Source organism: Melitaea cinxia, chromosome Z (genome assembly GCF_905220565.1).
Source record: "Melitaea cinxia chromosome Z, ilMelCinx1.1, whole genome shotgun sequence".
Classification (NCBI taxonomy): domain Eukaryota; kingdom Metazoa; phylum Arthropoda; class Insecta; order Lepidoptera; family Nymphalidae; genus Melitaea; species Melitaea cinxia.
The window spans coordinates 20313574-20336942 of record NC_059424.1 but is presented as its reverse complement, the minus strand read 5'-3'; the positions used below and the strand labels follow the sequence as shown (position 1 = coordinate 20336942).

Genomic DNA, 23369 nt, shown 5'->3' with positions numbered 1-23369 from the left:
AAACGTGCTTTTTTGTTTTATTCCGAAGGGGAGAGGTAGTGCTAATGTCCCTATAATTTTTTTTCGTTTCGCTATTCGATCGTTTTTTTACATTTTCGCGTTGGTAACTTTGAGACGAGTCGCTTGTTTTCAATCCGCATTGGCGGTTACTTAAAATGCAATTTGTATTTTTAAATTTCTTGATATGAATGTGTTAGTCCCGTAACCCGGTCCCGTAAATTTTTAGGAAATTTAGTCATTAGAATTCTTCCTTAATCTTTGTATGTACATATATTTTATGTACATAATTACCTACACGTTGTTTGTAAGTACAGTATATAACTAATTTGTTCGGTAAAAATGTACTTATATAATGTTGTTTCTTGAACCTGTAATATCCCACTGCTGGGCATAGACCTTTTCTCCCATGTAGGAGAACGATCAGAGCTTAATCCACCACGCTGCTCCAATGCGGGTTGGCGGATATATTTCCTATTAAGAGTAACGATTGCTATCAGGTGTATATGATAACAACTGGGACCGACGGCTTAACGTGCTCTCTGAGGCAGTGGAGAGACCCACAAGGACTGCACAAACACCCAGACCACGGCAAACATCTGTATGGCCAATACAAATGTTTGTCATGGGGATCGAACCCGCAACCGCCAGCACAACAGCCACAAACCATTGCTTGCCGTTGCGCCATCACTTCAATATTTATGACGTATGTATACAATCTAATGTATGTAATGCGTCATGACAATAGGTGCATATTGCGATAGATATTCTGACACATGTATATATTAGACGTATAGAAAATTATAAATCCATCCTCTCTCTTTTATAAGTTAACAGATTTATGCTCAATAGTGGGACGATTACCTAATTTTTTTTTTTACTCTTGTTTACTAATGAGTATAACGTATAATTTTTTTCTCAGAGTAACCTGTCAATTTTATATGAACTTTCAATTATAACTGAACTATTGCTAAAATTCATGTTAAAATGTATTAAATTTCCTTTAAAACGCGTAGCAACATTTTTATAATTGTGTTTTTCATTGTTACAGGATCCATTTACGGTAAGTCGATGTTTTACTCGACTGTGACTCAACAAAGAGTATAAGTGTAATTTGTACATTTTTATTATTGTTATAAAATCTTTATACAAGTATAATACTAGTTGACTGTCGTGGTGTTGTCTTCATTATTTAAAAGACGAATTTTCTAAAAATACACATACATATTTTCAATTGATTATTGTTGCTTTTTTCAACGGGCTATTCTCCGCAACTCGACGACTTAGTGCGCCTATTTTGCGTGGTAGGCTGGGGGCTTCATTCATGCCAGCCTAGCTCCTTGAGGAAGCCTAGCAGACCCCTTGCGTTGCCGACGACTTCCCGGAGCGACCTCGGTGTCCCGAGGTGTATCGCCCTGTAGTTCGCCACACTACCGCATTCCAGCAGGATGTGTGTGGCCGTTTCTTCTGCCTCCATGCACGCTCTGCATAGGGGGCTGTCTGTAACACCTAAGTTGTGTAAGTGTTTGTTGAGCAAGGCATGTCCGGTAACAGCCCCGACCAGTAGTCGGAGCTGGGCTCTCCCATAGCCGCGAAGTTTGCGGGACAATCCTGGGTTGATCGTCGGAAGAGCTTCCTTGGTCTGCCTGCAGGTGGTTAGGTTTGTCCAATATTCTTGGTGCATTACCTTGGTGTTGTGTCGCAGCTGGCTGCGCAGCCATCCGAAAGGCAGAGGTAGAATGGGTTCGGGTCCGTAGACCCTCATCTCCGATCCTCCCAGTCGGTCAGCCGCGTCGTTGCCTCGCGATCCACTGTGGCCCTTTATCCATTGGAGGATAATGGTGTTTGTTTCACTTACCCTCGTCAGAGCTCGATGGCACTCGTATATTAGCCCCGATGTCATGGTGTCGCTCTGTAGGGCTTGCAGGACCGATCTGCTATCGGAAAGAATACGGATTGGAAAACCCTGTACCTCTCTAGCCGTGATCGCTGTTGCAGCCATTATGATTCCCATACATTCCGCCTGAAAGACGGTGTTGTGGATTCCCAATGGCGATGACATGTTGATATTCAGGTCTTCTGAGTAAACCCCAGAACCTGTACCTGTTGATGTTTTCGACCCGTCTGTGAAAATTCTCAGCTCCTTGGGGTTGATGCCTTCCCCTGGGTCTTCATGTAATTGTATTCTATATTTTTTGTCGAATACGTACTGTTTGGGTATTCTGTCGGTGACCGCTTCGATGAGCGGTTCCCTGTTCGCCAGTTCTCCAAGTATACCTGTATGTGTTACTTTTACGTTTCTCCATAGGTTTAGCTTCCTGAGTCTTACCGCGGCCGCTCCCGCCTCCTGTTGGATAAACAGATGCAGCGGCGGCAAGTTCAGTAGGGCTTCCAGGGCCGCAGTCGGGGTGGTCCTCATGCAGCCCGTAGTCGCCATGCAAGCCAACCTTTGAAGTCGTTGTAGCTTTGCTTCGCCGGTGATTAGTTTGGTTCTCGGCCACCAAACCACTGCGCCATAGCTGATAATTGGCCTGATGACGGACTGGTACAGCCACAGAGTGATTTTCGGGGATAAACCCCATCTTTTACCTATCATTCTGCGGCACTGCCAGAAGGCTATTGTGGCCTTGTCAATCTTGCTGTTGAGATGGCTGCTCCAGTTCAGTTTGCTATCTAGAATGATTCCTAGATACTTCACCTCCGAGCTGAACTGCAGCTCCGTTCCGAACAGTCTAGGGGGATTGTAGTTCCCCAGTAGTCGTTTGTTAGTGAACATTACCTGTTCCGTCTTTCTGGGATTGACGGTAAGTTCGTTGTCTATGCACCATCTCTCCACAATCCGTAGCGCCTGTTGTGTAACATTACACACGGTACTGCTGACTCTGCCGCTAATTAGAATGGCAATATCGTCAGCATACCCGATCGTGAAGTAGTTGTGCTGGTTCAGTCTGGTTATAAGGTCATTCACCACCACGTTCCACAGTAGTGAGGAGAGCACCCCTCCCTGTGGACATCCTTTAACCACCAGTGCATGTTGTGTCCCAGATGATGTAAGTCTGATGACTCTTTTACTGAGCATGTTACCTATCCAGTCAACCATTACCGGGTGTACACCGTGCTTAACCAGGGCTGACGAGATGCTGGTGAAGTTGGTCATGTCAAACGCACCTTCTATGTCGATGAAGGTGCCGAGACACATTGCCTTGTTTTCAATGGCCTCTTCTATTTTGCTGACCACTGCATGTAGAGCTGACTCTGTTGATTTACCTTGGCTGTACGCATGTTGGTGTGAGTGTAGGCGTACCGTAGCCAGGGCGTTTTCTCTCAGATCCCGTTCACACAGCCTTTCGAGAGTCTTCAGCAGAAACGATGTTAGGCTGATAGGTCTGTGGGATTTGGGTTCGGAGTAGTCACTTTTTCCCGGTTTGGGGATGAAGATTACCTTTACCTCCCTCCACTGCTTTGGCACGTACCTGTGAGCTAAGCACGCTACCAAGACAGCGGTAAGCCTATGGGTCAGTTGGTTGCCTCCCCACTGCAGAAGTGCTGGGAAGACCCCGTCCAACCCTGGGGATTTGAAGGAGTCAAAGCTGTTGATAGCCCATCTAACTTTTGGTGGACTTACTACCTTGAGTGCATACTCCCATTGCTCCTCTGTTGGGGTCACATCCTCTTCGAGCCAATCGATCGACCGCATAATGCGGCAGCCTGGAAAATGCGTTTGCACCAGAATGGTCTCAGCTTCTTCCAGCGTGCTCGTGAAGGTGTTGTCTGGCTTTCTCAGGGAGCCCCTCAACTGGCTAGATTGGTTAACGAGAACCTTCCTTACCCTGTTGGCCTGTTCGCAGGTTTCCACGCTGCTGCAGAATTTGCGCCACGAGTCGGTACTTCTATACCTTAAACGTTTCTTGTATCTGGACTTGGCCTTCTTGTACTTGTCCCAGTCCAGATCGGCGCATGTATTCATTGCTCTGTTTAGGAGTCGCCTTACCTTTTTCCTGAGTCTTTCCAGTTCAGGCCCCCACCAGTTCACTTTGTTCTCCGGTGGGATTGATAAGGGACATGCAGTTTGGTAGGAGTCTATAATATTGTTAGTTAACATATCTACCTGTTTTTCTATCTGTCCTGTTCCCTCGAGTCTGTCTGGGCATGTCTGCTCGCTGAGCAGCTGCTCCAGTCTCTCGACGTAATGCACGCGGTTGGTTTTGCGTGAGTTACGCCTAGGGACTACTGGGACTGTGTTTACCTGCACGTCGAAGCGTATCCATCTGTGGTCTGAGCACGATGCCTCATCGGATACGTGCCAGTTGGAGATGGTTCCAGAGGCCGCTTCTGTGGCTAGTGTTAGGTCGATGATTGTCCTACTACGTCTGTTCACGAATGTGGGTTCGGAGCCCACGTTCACGATCTGTAGGTTAGTCGTCATCAGATATTCAACTAAGGAGCTTACCTCTTTCGTTTGTTGTTTTCATTCCCCAGAGGATGTGATGTGCATTGGAGTCAGTGCCTACAATCAGTTGCAGTCCGGACTCTTCGCAGTATGTTGTCAGCCGTGCCATGTCGTGCGGCGGTGGCGCGTCAGCCTCTGGCATGTAGGCCGACGCGATCACCATCTCCGGCAGGCTGTGGTCTTGCGTTCTGTGCAGCTTAATGGCGCAGAGATCTCTAGAACAAAAGCTCGTCAAAATTTGCGCCTGTATATCCTTAGTGATGTAAATACAGGCCCTGGTGTTTTCCGGGCCCGTATGTGCAATGAGCTTACCTCCAGCATTCCGGAGTCCGCATACCATGCCATTTCTGACCCACGGCTCTTGGATCAGCGCAATGGCTGTTGTGTTAACCTCCAACCATTTCCGCATCTGAGCCGTCGCTGTCATGCTATGGTGGAGGTTAGCTTGGAGGACCTTACAGGACGAGTGAGTCGGGTGAGCCATCTTCAGATAGCCTCTCCCCCGCCTCCTCCGTCCCTGTCCCCCCTATGGCCAGGTTGTCCAGGCCAGTTAGACAAGCCCCTTCCTCCGACTCCCGAAGCGGCTCTACCACGACCACCGATTCTTCGGTCTGGAGTTTGGGGCTCGACTGCCTCGTAGGGGGCGGCTCAGGAATGGCCGGGATTGCTCCTGACCCTTCTTCCTTCGCCTGCCCTACGCTGTCATCTGTGCCCTCCACTTGGTCTTCACGCCCCGTTGGCAGGTGCTCGGCGAATTTGCCCTTTGGACCCTGGAATTTTACGTACACCGACCCCAGCAAATAGCAGAGTCGGCGTTCGCGTTCAACCAGGGTCTGCACCACATCCTCAGGAGCGCTAAAGATCAGGAACGTGTTACCGTCCTGTCTATCGACCTTGTGGAGGACCCAGCTGTCTACCCTTGCCCACTTGTTCTGGAACCGCAGCGCGCGTCCCACCTTCCAGATGTCCGGTTGTTCACCCGGAAGCAGAACGCCGCAGCGGACCAACTTGACGAGGTCGCGCTGTCGCTTGACCGTCAGTCTAGCACCCGTGGGCAAGGTGAGCTCCGAGACTATGCGCGTGAGGTATCCCACGGTATCCTGGTCACCACACCACAGTTTCAGAGCCCCGTTTGCGTAGGTCGGTTTACCCTGAAAGACAGGGTACACCGGCTCGTCATCGGTCGCTTCTATGGAGTCCTTGAGAAGGCGCTCCTGTAGAAGGACCTGTATCTCTTGTGCGGCTTGTGCAGTCAAGGGCTCACCGGTCGCAGTTGTTACCGCAACCAGTAGGTCCGACTGCACAGCCGCAGCATAGGGGACATGGGTTCCGTCCGCTAGCTTCGGCTTTTTGGGGTCCCCCCTCGGCGACTGAGAGTCGTCGAGGCGAGCCCTTTTGGCCGGTGCCTGGGACGTACTTCCATCCCCCGCTTTGACCTTCGCCAGCGCCTCGCCGCGTTGGGCGCGACCGGTTGCCTGGTTGCCCTGGCCACCTGCCGCCCCCTTCGCAAACTTGACGGACCCCATGGGTTTGGGTTCTTTGGCTTGGGCCCTTTTTTGACGTTGGCGCTGCCTCTTGCTCTTGCGCTTAGGCTTAGGTTCGCTCCCTGGTTGGGAGGACCCTGTACCACCCACGCGTCCCGCCGACTTGCTGGGTTTCCCCTTGGCCTGTCGTCGGTCGACAAGAGTCCACGCCTCGTCAAAGCGTTGGAGGGCAGCCACCTCTCCCGCCGTCCGGGTTCCGGGTTGCCCCGGTGCCCTGTCGGCAACAAGGATGGCACCCTCTGTTGAGGACGCCGTCGACGTGGACGGCCTAGGTTCCTCCGGTTTCCCAGTTTCCCCTCGGCCACCCACGGACTTGCGTTTTGTGTGTGGTGGCGCCACCTTGGCAGCACCACCCCCGTGTTTGTGTGTGTTTGCTGAGGTCAAGGTCGACTTCGCTGCCTTGCCTCCGCTTGTGGAGGAGGGCGGTCCCAACTTCGTGGTACCGCTCCCCTGTTGTGTCTGTTGAAGTTGTAGTGGGTGTTTGGTAGACGGACCCGCGTTTGCGGTTCTCGCCACCAGTGAGGTACCATCCGGTTTCCCTTCAGGTCCCTGTGTGGGTTTGGATCTGTTTTTATCCATAGTGTGTAAGGTGTAATTTCATCCACTACGCTCCCTACCCTCCATGGAGCCCGCAACGTTGGGGATGCCGTTTCGACACCGGGGCTACGCAGTGGGTATAGATGTGAAAGGTTGGGTTCCAAGCGCGACATCGGGAGCTGCAGATGCCCGGCTGGTGACCGCGATCCCACGGCCCCCAGTTGTTCCGAACACCCTTGCCCCGTCAGCATGGCCGGTCCCCGTGTCCTCCCAGAGGACCCTTCCCCATCTCGCCAGCGTAAAGCACCCGGCTCATCCGTGCAGTTACGCATGTCCGTTTCCCCGCAGTGGCTAGCTACGGGGCTACCGTTTAGCCTGAAATCCGGACCAAAGAGGGCGTGTTGTCTCCCGTGGTAACAAAACCCAGACCCCGTTCGACTCAGCCCCCCAGGACTCCTTCATCCCTGCGTACGGCGATCAACTGCGCAGGACACACGCAGGTAGGCATTTGCAATTGTGATCCGCCGGGTCACCTACTATACCCGGCGGATGGCCTGTCATACTTAGCTACAGCAGTCCGGGGAAGGTGGTAGTTTGCGGCGCCCGTTACGACCACTGTATTACCAGGGTGTGCGACCCATCCCAGAAGACATGACGTCCTAAGGAATGGGTTCGCCCCCAAGCCCGTACGTCGGCGAGCTGAGGGCGACGTGGACGCGTATGGCAGACTTGACAGAGGCGAGCCGACTTAACGCCGCACACTTAAGCCCACTCGCACCCTGCCCACACCCCTAATTCACACTTTTAACGTTTTAAAAATTGCTTATGAGTAGTCAATTTTTAAGTTTTTCGAAACAGACGCAAAAGTCATGCAGGTGATAGATACCACTCTGATTATATAGTATGAAAATCATGTGGTGCTATCAGAAATACTTGTGGCACGAAATTGATCTAAATATATTACTTTATTCTCTTCACACTCATCGACCCCCAGTCGGATTTAATCCTGTGTCGGGGGTCCGGAAAAACACACAATATACAACCACAAACGCCCAGACCACGGTAAACATCTAGGTATATGGTATATACAAATGTCTGTTGTGAGCGAGGATCGAACCCGCGACCGCCAGCGCAACAGCCAATATAATAATAATGTAAGACGATCATTTATACCTTCACCACGAAATTGATAAATTTTATTGATTCTTAAGATGTACCGTTTTTTTTTACATGTCCGGATACTTTATGCCGTGCAGGGTGTAAGTATATTCATATATTCCTTTTTAAGTTGATTAAAAATAAATCTTATGAAGTCAATAAAGTATTTGGTAGGGTAAGCGTATGTTGAGGCGCAGATGGCAAAGAGCGAGATGGCTGAAGGAGGGTTAGTTTTAGGGTAACTTAATATTGAGTCCAATCTGCGTACGGGTTTTTACTACAGTAATTTTGACCACATTTGATCATGTAGCCTATAAACTTGTTGTGAAATAATCGAGGGAAAAGTACATATGTTCATTAAGTTGTAGTTCACAATTATTATAGTTATTTACAAAGATTTTAATCGATTATATTCTTTGTAGCGCTTAAAATTTTCGTACAGTTAGTTATTTGTATACAGATTTAGTTAGCAACGGTGGACTTATCTCTAGCAGAGATCTCTTCCAGCCAACCTGTGATAGTGATAACTAATGTTACATAGCAGGCTAAGAAAGTACATTAATGTAGATAATATACACATTTTTTAACCGACTTCCAAAAAAGGAGGAGGTTCTCAATTCGACTGTATTTTTTTTTTTTTTTTTTTTTTTTTTAATGTATGTTACATCAGAACTTTTGCCGGTGTGGACCGATTTCGACAAATTTTGTTTTAATCGAAAGGTGGTGTGTGCCAATTGGTCCCATTTAAATTTATTTGAGATTTAACAACTACTTTTCGAGTTATATCTAATAATGTGTTTTTACTTGACGCTTTTTTCGTCGACCTACGTTGTATTATACCGTATAACTTTCTACTGGATGTACCGATTTTGATAATTCTTTTTTTGTTGGAAAGGGGATATCCCTAGTTTGGTACCGTGATAAGGAAACTAGGATCTGATGATGGGATCCCAGAGGAATCGAGGGAAACTCTCGAAAATCCGTAATAACTTTTTACTGGGTATACCGATTTTGATAATTTTTAATTTAATCGAAAGCTGATGCTTATCATGTGGTCACATATAAATTTTATTGAGATCTGATAACTACTTTTTGAGTAATCTTTAATAACGCGTAGTTGCTTGACTATTATTTCGTCGATCTACGTTGTATTACTGGTCGATGTAATTGAAGTCGGTTTTTTTTTCGTTTGCGAGCAAACACAATTATTTAAATAAAAAGTTAATTAAATTCATAACTATGTATCTAATATCTAGTCTAATCTTTGATCTGATCTATCTGAATAGGTTACATCGACCCTTTCAATTATGTTCTATGTAGTGTTCTAAATTATTACGATTTAATTGGTCAAAGGTCGTGGCTAAACTAAGTGACAGAGATGATTGGCTGATTTCATCACTCGAATAGGCTTTAGTATTAATTAATTTGTTTGATACGACAAAGCAAATCGCGAGGTTTATGATTAGTCGGACTATAGGAAGTAGGAGATTGTTATACCTCATCTGCCATATGTCCATAACTATGAATGTTCTGCTTTACTTAACATACACTTACCCTCATATGATGAATGTGGAAATTGGTACTAAAAGCATCAGCTATGAAGACAATTATTTTCAACCTTTAATTAAATGTCTGTTCTGTTTACTTTTGTTACTTATAATGAAAGTATAGAAAGTATCGTTGTGTATTTATCGAAGGAATTTAAAAATAGTTTGCTGGCTCAGTTAATTCATTAGTTTAGAAAGTAAGCGAATGATTTTCATTCGATTTTCATATAAGCGAAATATCAAATCCGTCCTCATACATCAGGGCTTATGTCGTCTTATTTTAATCGCTCTCAGATCCAATAAGCATATCAATTTCCTGTCACAATGACATAACTATATAGTGACAAGACGATAATTAGCGCTGAAGACGCATCGCTCCGGTTATACTAATTGACATACAAGCAAACGCAATCAATATACCGTACTAGGAAGATGTTCACACCGGAACAAATAGCGCCACGACACCTGGTCACACCGATGCGTAATTGCGCGGCGAAAAAGTTTGCCGTGTCAAAGTTTTTTTGCAAATACGGTTGGAAAGTTTACAAGTGCTAATTTAACTTTTTTTCGTGAAATCTAAATATTTCTTAGTGTTATTACCAGTTATTTTAATTTTGTTCATACGTACCGTTAACATGCGTTTTTTTTTGTGTTCAAAAATTTGGTTACGTATCTTTCTTAGGAAATAAGTTAATAAATATATAATATGTATGATCCATCTAATTACGAATTCATTTCTACAATTTAGTTCATTTTAATTATAATTTATTTTATCTGTAAAATTGTATAAGTTCGTTTCATAATAAGATCACTACCGTGTCATATATATCATCTAATGTCAAGACATTATTTGTAGAATATTTAGCAAAAAAAATATATATATATAAAATTTTTTAATTTATTTCATATATTTGATTGTTTGATGTACTCTACGCATTTATTCAAATTGACAAATGTTAAATTTCTGATACAATATATAAATTTTTGTCTAAGCTTTGGTAAACATGCTGCTGAGTTAGACTTCCTATTCGATTTATATTACTTAAATCAATGTGACATTACTTGAATCAATGTTTAATAGATTCATGTACAATTCAACGTAGGTGTCAATATTCCTTCCCAAATATCGAAATATTTTTTGTTATTCCATTCAAACAATATCTAAATGAAAATCCATTTTAAATACAAATTCACTAATATCGTATAACAAGTTTAAGAGTCAATAAAACTACTTCCGTCCCGCTATAGAGTGTAAATTACAGGTCACTTTATTTTAGTTTCTTAAAAAGCAATGTTGTGTTTAGGATGTGGGGTTACAGTGTTAGCGGTCCAAGCGATTTCGGAGACGCTAAGAATTCAATTCGATTTTATATACTTTTTTTCTTTTTGTTGCGTTTCGTTGTTTTAATACGTTTCGAAATTAATGGTTTAAAACATTAAAGAACTTTGAATTGTACCTACTATATTTAGTCTCGTGAAATGTTTTATAAATCAAATAAATTAAAATTTCTTGTTAGTGTTTGCTATCGAAATCCATCGGTTTCACCGATTTATATATATATTCGTGTATTTTGGTATGTCTGAGAATAGGTCATAGGCTATTTTTTATATCTCTAATTGATAATGGTGTCCCTATCCAGGAGCAAGTATGTCAGCTAGTGTAATGTAAATAGATTTTTAATGAAATTACAAAGTGAAGTTGCGTTGTGTATGAATCTTTGACTGAACGCTAATTTGTTTTGTTTGGTTGGCCTTTACTTTTGTTTTAATGGTTCAATTTTTCTTTATTGGAACAAAGTTCCTTACGAAAAATATATAACGGAAGTGACGTAATATCAGTCACAGGACTGTATAATATGACGTTTGTAAAGCTAAAATATTACTAGTAAACTTTTTTAGATTCTTTATATAATTTTATACCGTCGACAAAAATAAATAAAGCCATATGTTTTTTTATTTCACTTAATAGTTTGAATTATTATTATTATTTTGTTTGATTTATTTTATTTTACGGTATTTGTTATTTTCTAAAATACTAAATTTCCTAAATACTTTTATGTACTTAATTAAATACCAATCTACAATATTAAAAAAAAAAAAAAATTAAAACTAGAAAATATATATAAAATTCAACATTTTTTTTTTCAAATTGTATTGCTTCTATCCTATCCGAAGAAACTTCGTTCCTACTTGGTGTCCCACGACACCACATATACCACCACATACCACACACCACATACCACATTTTTTATATACTATAAGTAGATATATAAAGATCGTATATAATAAGAACGAATTGAGTCAACGCCATAGTTGTAGTATGTACGATGTTCTTTGTATGTAATCATTTGTTCAATTAAAGACTTGATACTGTGATTTAAATACGATTTTAGGCGGATTTATCTCTAAAAGAGATCTCTTCCAGCCGTCTTTAATATAATAAAATATCAATTTTATTTTGAGTTACATATGTATCTTTATAAATAAATATCTATTAAGTACACTCACGGTCCTCGATTCCTAGTTAAGCAACTTTATGCTTGTGTTATAGATAACTGTCGGCTGATATAACTACATTTTTTTTTGTCAATAAACACATATAAATAATAATTACAAAAGGAAATAAATATATCACACCCAGACTCGCTGGTTCCGATCCCGCATCACCTTGGACAGAAAGTAGGGTCACTGCAAACTCCGCCAGTGGGTTAGTCAAACATACTAAGTATAAGTTTTATAATTATGTACATATATTAAATAATACTTTTATTTAAAATATACATATAAAATTATTTAAAATGTAGTTAAGGGCGGGTGACTAGTATATAGGTAAAGGATTTTTGCAGAGAACATGCCACTGTAGGCCTCTTCGTAATTTGTCCAAAGAATTATATTCAGAAGTTGAGATTTATAAGGACAAATTATAAAGCTTGCTTTGTGCGAAAGCCAAGTAATCCCGCAGTAAATTTATTAGCTTAGCGGACGATAAATTAGTGAATTCGGCTGCCTTCTGATACGGAAACGTCCAAGATTTCCGTTTTTAAGTGTTTTAAAGGATTACGCTCGGGTTACGGAATTTTTTATGGTATGAGTTTAACCATAACATGCCTATTTTTTCTTTACAATGACACAATTTAACTTACATTATAAAGAAAGTTAAATAATGAGATTTTTTAATTAACAATACAGTTCAGAACCTACTTTTATAAATAACATTAAGTCGCTCCGTACAAATATGCGAAATAGTGTTGCTAAGCACAAAACACGAGAACTGCTATGCTAATGCAACGAATTTTTCTTTCATTTTAAATAACTTACTAGAACTGAACTAACTTTGTAGAAGTCTCTTACTTAGGTGATGGGATGAAACATTAAGGAAAAAATGCATAAAATAGTCACGCGTTTTACAATTTGCAAGACTGTGAAAGCTAGTTAGACTATTTATGTTGATTTTATTATTTTTGTCTTAATCGAAGAAAATCCGTATTTTGAAACCACTATACATACGATTATAAATAAATCAAACGTCAGCGAAAGTAATATTTCATCCGCCCTACTAATTACTTGAAGCTTATTGAATTATAATTAAAAAAATAAGTGGGATGATCTAATCACACACACACATACACAAACACACACACACACACACACACACACACACACACACACATATATATGTAAAATAAAGTATAAAAAGTTGGTAGTATAAAAAGCGTTAAAAATGTGTAAAGTTGAGTTTCAAAGATAACTATCGAGGGCGAAGGGCAGGTGTCCAGCACTTGACACGTCTAACGACAAAATGCGAATGTGCTTAGGTTTGTGTGAATTTCATTTGCTTTAATCTTTGATTTTATTACGTTGAATTAGTTTTTATATCTTATAAAACTTTTATCTTATATGTAAACACTTTATTAAAAAAGTATAGCTTAAGGGTTTTTGAGATTTATAATATAATGTAGGTATACTAATAGGCTTTACATCAATGCCTAAAATTTAAAATTCTACGTTCTTGATCACAAGTTACGATGTAATTTTTATTTTATTTTAGTAATCGAAAAATATGTAAAGAAAATTATAATGTACGTTTTAAGCGAGATCATGTTAGATGCGATCTAATGAATAAGCACATACACATACACACAAAGCGAAATTAAAACTAACGCAGGGCACAGCAGGAAATATCCTGCTCAAAATCTGGGGAACTGATTGGGGAAGTACCTCGACCTGACAGAAGATCACAGGTAAATAATACTGCCTTCAAGCAGGTTTACGTTCCTGTGGTGAGTAAGGTGCCTCCTCCAAGAGTAACTCCTGGTGGGTAGGGTCGGTAACGCGCTTGCTATGCTTCTGGTGTTGTAAGCGTCTATAAGCTACGGTTATCGCTTACCATCAGGTGAGTCATACGCTTGTTTGCCGACCTAGTGGTATAAAAAAATTAAACAAATAACCGCTGAGTTTATTGATTGCAACTGTATACCTAATCCAATTTTAGTTTTCACAGTTTTTGTGAGTGTGAGTTTTAGATATTTTTTTTTAACAACTAGTACTGGAGTAGGTACCAAATAAATAAATGGAATATGTTAATCTATATATTAAGGCGCCTCCCTGACCAAAACGCCGCGCTAGCCGTTTTTTGTGCACTTTTTTGGAGCTATCTACTTGTTAATGGAAAGAAGAATCAAACTAATAAAAACACAGTTAAATTCTGCATAATTTTAATTATACAATGGTAGATTTTTTTTTTTTTTTTTGAAGGAATAGATGTTAAATAATCTCCTTACAACGATACCACAAAAATGAGAAATAGTGATTGATAATATGCATCTCCTCGTAAAGTAAACATTATTTTATTTTGCAACCGACACCAATGGATTGACAATTTAATACTGAACAATACGTAAGAATTTTTTTTTTCAAAAGACCCAAATTTGAATTTTTATAGATTTTTTTCTAAAATCTGGGCGTATTCACTACTGTAACTCAAGCACAGGGTATCGGAATTCAGTCTGCCGCAAGGTTTGGAGGGAGAAGCTTGTGTTGTTTGTCACCGTGTCGGCTAGCGCACGCTCAATACACAATATCAATTAACAATAATAAATTTATTAGCATCTTGTTAGCATTTATTGTTGAAGTTTATAAAATAAAATTTACTTTGTTTTAAATAAAAAAAAAAGTTGTTTGTTAAAAATAAAATATTTTTCTACTTACACTGTCTGAATAATAAAGATAGATTGCTTTTTAACCGACTTCCAAAAAAGGAGGAGATTCCCAATTCGATTGTATTTTGTTTTAACCGACTTTCAAAAAAGGAGGAGGTTCTCAATTCGACTGTATTTTTTATGTATGTGGACATCAGAACTTTTAACTGGGTGGACCGATTTCGACAAAAAAAAAATTTAGTCGAAAAGTGGTGTGTGTCATTTGGTCCCATTTAAATTTATTTGAGATCTAACAACTACTTTTCGAGTTAGATCTAATAATGCGTTTTTACTTGACGCTTTTTTCGTCGACCTACGTTATATTATAACGCATAACTTTCTACTGGATGTACTGATTTTGATTATTCTTTTTTTGTTGAAAAGGAGATATCCCTAGTTTTGTACCATGATAAGGAAACCAGGATTTGATGATGGGATCCCAGATAAATCGAGGGAAACTCTCGAAAATCCGCATAACTTTTTACTGGGTGTACCGATTTTGATAATTTTTTATTTAATCGAAAGCTGATGTTTATCATGACATTTAGTATCATCATATTTAAATTTTATCGAGATCTAATAACTACTTTTTGAGTAATCTTTGATAACGCGTAGTTACTTGACTATTTTTTCGTCGATCTACGTTGTATTACTTGTTGATGTAATTGAATTTTCGTTTGCGAGCAAATACAATTATTAGCAATAAGATCGCCTGGTTGAACAATTTATTACTATAATTGCTCATTATGTAAATTTTGTTCTTTATTTACATGTGCAATAAAGTATATTATTATTATTATTATTAGGACCTGGGTGACCGAGCTTAGCTCGGTATTTTTAGTAAATCGTGTTTTTTGGAATTCATATTTAAATTCGAATTACATATTTATAAAATATGAATAATATTTTTTTTAAAATAACGAGTGCAATTAAAAAAAAGGAAAAAAATAATTGATCAGGGACATTGGGATTTGAACCATGATCTCCTCGGTTGATCCCGACCGGCCGATTTCCCACCGAGCTATTACAACTTTAATGACAGTTGCGAAATTTACCTTCGTATTCTAACGATATTATAGCTATTTTTTCACTCCCTAAAAACAGGGATTAAACGTCATTTTCTAAAAGTGAATCCTAGTTAGATGGATTTATCTCCCCCGAAACCTCCTATATACTAAATTTTATGGAAATCGTTGGAGCCGTTTCCGAGATTCAGATTATATATATATATACAAGAATTGCTCGTTTAATAGTATAAGATAGATAACTCGCCTTCAATCCAAAAAGTCAACACCAAACGAGTATCATGAATACTTATACTTCACTACATAGTATAAAACAAAGTCGCTTTCCACAGTCTGTATGCTAAGATCTTTAAACCTACGCAACGGTAATATAATAATGTACTAATATATAATATATACATTATAATGTAATACAATATATTTTTTATATATTAGTATCTTTTCATCTATATATATTTTATATTTAGTATCAGCATTGCACCCGTGCGACGCCGGGGCGAGTCGCTAGTATTAGAATAAAAGTTGTAAGTATTCATTATGAACGTAAGTGTAGTGACTGAATTCATTACCAAAATTATTTATGCACCAATTAAATAAAATTAATTTACTTTTTATTGTACACAGCAAATATATTATATATTATATTAATATTAAATAAAATATATTTGTAGTACATATATATATATATATATATATATATATATATATATATATATATATATTTATTAACGTAGGTGTTGTCACTGAATTCATTACCAAAATTAATTTACTCACCAATTAACATTTCTTTCTTTCTTTAAAAAAAAAATTTTTTTAATGAATGCCATGTCTACGGACTCCATGATCTATATTTTTTACGCGTATTCGTAAGTTGTTTACCAAATAGCGCTAGTAGTGTTTTACGAAGTATTGTAGAGGTGGGGTGCGGCAAAGAGGGAACGAATGCTCAAGGTTATTTGGTCGGGGTAGCGCCTTAATACGTGAAGCAAAACTTTGTACCCCTTTTTACGAAAATTACGCGGTCGGAGGTGTGTGAAATTTCGCACACTTAGAAGAAGTGCAGAATGTTCATATTTTTAAAATTATGTATAAAAAGTAGGTACATTAAAAAAACATTACAAACAATGCCATATATTTGACACACACTTATTATACTTTTTTGTTGATTGTCAAAGGCTGTAGTCAAACTGAAAAATTTAAAAAAAAGGTTCTTTATTTTCATTATTTTTTAATTTTCTTTAATTTAAATTTTTAATTATAGTCGAATTTCGACCTCTGGGCGACCACTAGTTTTATAAAGATGCTTTCAGTACTGATTTTATAAGTCCACGAAAAAAAAAAAAAAAAATAGAAAAAATTAAAATAACGCTCAACCATAGTGTTTTTTTTTTTTTTTTAATAAAGTTATGTTAACACATGTTTTCGAATAGTTTCGAAATGAACTTGTGTTTTTTTTTGTATCGTATCAACACGAAAGCTTAAAGTGCTTATTAACTAATTTTCCGTTTATTTTCTGCATGTCACACCCGACGCTGGACAACGGCAGTATGTAAGTATACACTAAAATTAGTATTTCAAGTATTTTAATTATAATATTAAGTAATATTGATTAATGTAATGTGGAAATTGAGTAAAATATAACCGATGCTTTTGTGCTTTGCCTTTTTGTAGTAAAACTTCTTTACGCACGCTTGACTTGGGGAGTAAGCTGGTGAATGCGTAGAGTAAGCTGGTGAATGCGTAGAGTAAGCTGGTGAATGCGTGGAGTAAGCTGGTAAATGCTTGACGAGAGCGTTACACAGTGCAGGTCTATTGTGCATGTCTATTGCTAAAGAAGTTTGACTTCACTCGTGTGGTCTAAAACATACGTTTTTTTTTTTGTATATATTTATGTTTTAGCAATAAAAAGGGAATTAGTGCGGTTTGAAATCTAATTCAGTTCCTCTGACTAATTAAGCAGATAGTAGATGAATAATTTTCCTATATCTAATTCGTTGCATTTGTATTAAAAAGTATAGTAAAAAATGTTTACGTTACATTATTGATATTAAAAAGAAGCAAAAAGTAAAAAAAAAAACAATATTTCACTTATTTTAATTTAAATATCCGCGTCAACAATAGCGTCACAGCAGGTCTCGAATCCGAACCCCACGGGTATCGCCCCTAAATACTCTCCAATTAAGCTTTGCGTCTGACACTGCGAAATCTTTGATACAATGTGTCTATTCACTGTAAAGGACAGCTTACACTGAATGCAATGCGCTGCGCTGCTACCGCTTTTTGAACATATACAAACAAAAATTTGTCTGTGTTTGTTGTGTGTGTGCGTACGCTGCTATGGAAATGTCAACCGAAATTTCGTGGGTTTAAATGTGATTAGTTTGTAGTGATGTTAAAGATTTTTGTCCAACAGTGGGATATGTTAACCGTTTGCAGAAATACGATTTAATACCAAATACGAATTGCACTAGTCTACTAACTCGTCAAATAAAGGAGCAATAGAACATGAATGTATTACCTTTTCCCATTTGTATTTCTGAAGAATTTTCTGACCGATATATGAAGTATCTAACAGATTTACTTAGAACCTTCCCTGATCTAGCACAAAATTTATAGTTATGGATTTTATTCAGTTTTCCTTTACTAATTCATGTAAAAAAAAGTTCGAATAATACCTTAAGAATGTTCGGTAATATAAAATCTCTTTATATTAAAAAAAAAAACCTTTTAATTGCATTATATCTAAATAGTTTACGAGAACTTCATGTCCTTGACAGTTGTGCGAAACTCATTTCATTTCAATGAGTATCTTAAGTTTCACGCAATATAATGTTTACGTTTTACAACTTTTAATTAGTATAAAATAACATATAACATATATAGCCATCCAATTTTCAAAACACGAAAAAAATACATAATTTATAAAAATAGTCTATTACGGATTTTAATCTATACAATAGCCATGGCACACACATAGGCACTTGTATAAAGGTCATTAAACTTTATTTCAAACAAAAATACAACTTGAAAAAGGATAATACACACAGTTAAAATATTTAGGTCACACATTGCATATGTTAGATTTCAACAATGCAAACAATCTTTGACCGATGATAAATAAATAAATAAATCATAAATAATGTCCTATTTTAAACTCATATTTATTAGTCTATATAATATATAAGCAATACGGGAGCATAATTATATAAGGCCGTCAAATCTTTTGAGAAATAAAGACTTCTTAAACCGCATAGACATTAACTAACTTCTAAGATACGCGCTTTTCATCCGACATACATATAATTGTATATAAGTGTAGCGTGGTCCCGTATTTTCAATGTAAATGAAGACACACCCCCCAGTGGTCCATATTCAATTTCCCCTTCAATACAAATACGGAGATTGTTCTCTTAGTACGTTTAGAAGTTTATTGAACTTAATTTATTAACTGTACTATTTATATATGTATAATGAATACATACTCGACTGTGAATGTAACAGTGAAGCTAATAAAAAAGTGTGTATGCCTAAGCTAAGACAAGGCGACTGGTGAATTCTTAAGAACGAGTTCCGTAATATAAAATTAATCTTAATTAAGAGAATAAAACTCATAATAAGTCAAAATGTAAGGTGACTCTTGCTATCTATATCAATACATATAATAAAAATGTAACGAATCGTTCTGTACGTGGAAGATATACCTACAATACAATACAATACAAATACTCTTTATTTATTTATTTATTTATTCTTAATGTACACCGAAATACAGACACACATATAAAGAAAGATACAATAGAAGATGTACAAAGGCGATCTTATCGCTAAATAGCGATTTCTTCCAGATAACCTTTATTGTACACTATCAGAGAAAAAAAAATTTTACACCGAAAAAGAAAATATGAACATGTACAAAAGGCGGTCTTATCGCTAAAAGAGCGATCTCTTCCAGACAACCTCAAGCAGGAAAAGGACATGACAAAAGAATTAGACGGCATGGAGGTGTACATACATAATATATACATATAATACGCAAATATACATACATATACACATTACACACTCATACACACACACACACATATATATATATATACACATACATGTATATATCAAATATATATAAACATAATATATAAAAGATATATGAGGAAAAAAAATTATAAGGACCTTTATAAACGCAAATAGCACCCACACGATTGTTAGAATATTTGTCCTTTCGTCTGTGCGCTTGTGCACGCTCGTTTCAGAAACGGCTTATCCATGTGGCTACCACTAATATATTGTGGCAAGCTTCACTTAACATTTGATGTTTGTTTCATGTCAATCGGTACATAAATAAAAAGTTATGCCAATTTAAAAAAATCACGTTGAACATGTAAATACCCAAACAACGGCGTTTATAATACAAAATTAACCAAAAGATGTGTCCAAAATATGCTGTCCAGTCACTATTCCAAGCGGACAAAGTCATACGCTAGTCTTACACAAATATGCAAAATATAATTATTTTAAAGTTTGTAATGTACTAGATTATTTGAAACATTGCTAGTAACACTATACGGGCTAGTTCCAAAATTAAGATTCATTATTATTATTATTATAATAAAAAGTTATTAAGCGTCAACGTCATTGAGAATTAGCGTTGTTGTTTTATATGTTTTTACTTCTCATATTTGTTTAACACCATGGTCCTCGTGTCGTTTCTTGAGTATATATATGTTTTTATCTAAAGATAACATAATCCGTTATTCGTGTAATTGTAATTAAATGAATATGTCAATTCACCAATTCAAAACTTTATTTAGGTCTGTTTTAAATTCAAAACCGAAAGATCGATCAGTTTGTTGATACAGCGGAAACGTTTTTTGAATTCAGTCGTCGAACAGTGTAGTCGAAAAACGCCCAATAACGAAATTGCCCGCAACAGCATATCGTAGATAGTTAATACACGAAAATGGCACCGCCAATTTCGGTCGACGTTTCGAAATCGCACCGGCCGCTGGAAATTAACGTCGCCTCCCCCGAGTCCCATATTTCTCCCGACGCCGAACCTAGGTACAGGGCACTATTCCACTGAATCAGCTACGATCACGCCTACACCTTGTACGTACGATTGGTAACCCCCCCGATGAAGCGACGCTCTGTTTACTCCGAAAACCGGTATGCGGTCGGACGCAGTCAAGTTCCTCTCGAAAGATTTTAAAGATTATTAGAGGTATCGATCTTTAAACTCGTTCTTTTTTTGAACGAAAAAAAATTAAATAAAATAAAAACGGTCACACCTTTTTTAGCAAACCTCGAAATTCATCATTGCATTTATCTGTTCGACGTACAAAGGTTTATTAAGACTCAAATCGTATAATAAAAATACGAGTAAATATTCATGAGGTTAATACACAAAAACCTTTAGCGTGAGCCCTTTCATTCAATAATTATATTGAATACTAAAATTATTTGTGGGCCTTTATTAAATTAACCTGTCCCGCTGCTTCGCTGCGGGTAGCGGATAAATATACATTTTAGAATTTATTCAGAGGCGTATAGGTTTTCTCACAAAGTCTCTTAACAGATGACACGATAACAATTCGAAATAAGTACTCGGAGTGGAGACGTCGCGTTCAAATTTCAAATATCTGTAAAAAATAATATCGAAAGGAAACATAACTTAAAATAATGATAAAAAGGTCTATCGTGTAGATAAGACAAAGGCGACGGCGAAAAGAAAGTCTCAATCTAAACGCATTAAAGATAACAAGTTATCGACACCGTCCCGAAACTTTCCGGGCCGACGATTTAAAAATTAAAACGACCGCTGATGATGGCCAAGGTAATTCCTATAACTATGCTAATAGCGCCCACCTTCAACAAAATATAATCTTTAATCTGGATGCAAATCATCCTAATACGTTCCTATTATCATGAGCTATAATTTCGACATTATATTGTCCGTCAGTGTTTTACATACATAAAAATAAAAGGCGAGCAATCAAGTCATTTGTTTCTCGTCCTACTAAAAACTTTCGTGTTTTGAAGTTAGGCTTAGATATTTATCCTGATAATTTGCTGCCATTTAGATATAATCACGGCAAAAAATTCTCTAATGCTTCCGTGCGATTTCTAAGTTTTGTTTACGACTGGCCTTCTTGACGTACGGGTGGTAAAAAAGTGATTCCTTTAAGTACCGTTTTGAGGTTTAGTCGAGTTTCTTGTTTTTGTTATTTCCACAATAATTCAAATAATAGGTCTTTTTCTATTTTTGTTTTAATTTGAATTTTTACGTTTTTACTATTTTGACTAGGTTATATTTTTTAAGGGTTTTTGTTAGATATTTCTTTAATCTATTTAAAGGTTAAACTTACAATTTCAGTTGATACAATTAAAATAATCATATTTTATAATAAAAAGCTAAACAATTAATATTCTCAAACCTCATAACAATCCTACTATTGGGCAAGGGTCTCCTCTATTGAAAAAGGAAAGGCGGCGTTGTTTTATTTAGATAATAGGTACACTCAGGTTCCAAGATAAGATTTATATATTTAAGTTAGAAAATAATATTTTAAGTTAACACTTGAATATAGTAATTAAGTCCAGATTTAAACCTTTAAATTTTTATTTGAGAGTCTCTTATGTTGTTCATATGTGTATGGAAAGTCAAATTCTCGATCACAATATTTCAGACCGCAATGCACTGGGCTTGTAAGCGAGGTGACGAAAATCTTGTAAAGCTGCTGGCAGGCATCCATCGTCACATAGTAAACGAGCGCTCGGTGAGTAAATTGTCTGTCAAACCGTAATATATTCCTGTGATTGAAACCTTTTATAACGAATATAACTTGAAATAGACTTAAGTGGGAAAAATTATTTTTATAACCTTTGTTTTAAGAAGTAACTTGTGAAATGTAGTATTTCCGATTTCTAAAAGTTGAAGTTTCTATGAGTAATAGCTAAGTTATCACATTTTTAAACGGTTTTGGAAAAGGTGTAGTTATAAATCCGCCCATACTATTGTTCAGTTTCGGAAAGTACACCATATATTTGGTCTTAATTGAATTTGAAGGAATAAATACCACCTAAAGGTGACAAAATTAAGGTATTTTTAATAGGCTTGAGTTTTATTTCGTTTTTGTTATAGTATTCCATTTAATGTCGAATTAGTTTTTTCAAAATCATCAGATAACATATGTTAATTCAGCTCCGACAAAAATTTTGCGTCACGAGTAGTCTACACGATATCTCGTAACATCTTTAATGGCATCTAGGGCTACCATCCGGAAGAGTGTTTGAAAACCAAGCTAAGGAATTATTAAAAATATATACATTTGGGTGTCATTACACAAATCATGGTTGGAAGTAGGGAATTAGAATTGAAGTAGTGGATTTAGCGATCACGAGAGAACAGTATTTAAAATTCTGCATGTAGCAAAATAACTTATAAGAAATATATAGCGTATTAACAAATAAAAGCTCTGTACACATCTAAACAAAATTTTCAACTTTTAAATGTTCACTCGTATCTGGTTGTATGACTTGTATGTCTCAGTCAACTTGCTGTTAATATCTCTACGCTTTCTATTAAATTTATTTAGTTGAAATTTAGTACATTATAGTGTATGACTTAAACAATTAAGTAGGACGTCAATAAATATTTATTTTGAGATTACTTTTAGTGCAAACTAATAAAATATAACTAGAAAAATTGTCTTCTTAATATACCAAACATATAAAACGTACGATTTCATTAGAGAGGCGTCAAATAATTAATTCTAAAGTTTTCATACACTCATCGTTAAATACTCTTGCAAATCAAAAACAAGTAAATTAAGAAACAAAACACATTGGTATCAATCCGGATGGTAACCCTAATCAGACTTAATATCATCACGTGCTAACTGCCGAACGCTGTAAAC

General features: G+C 37.6%; 1 protein-coding gene across 1 annotated transcript in view; it reads left to right on the top strand.

Moving 5' to 3' along the window:
• The window catches only part of LOC123668916 (ankyrin repeat domain-containing protein SOWAHC), an 88987-nt gene that overhangs the window by 45957 nt on the left and 19661 nt on the right, over positions 1 to 23369 (top strand). The window contains exons 5-7 of the mRNA XM_045602607.1: positions 1049 to 1060; positions 4537 to 4539; positions 22140 to 22229. Coding sequence (XP_045458563.1) covers positions 1049 to 1060; positions 4537 to 4539; positions 22140 to 22229 — 105 coding nt within the window. The remainder of the gene's footprint in view (positions 1 to 1048; positions 1061 to 4536; positions 4540 to 22139; positions 22230 to 23369) is intronic.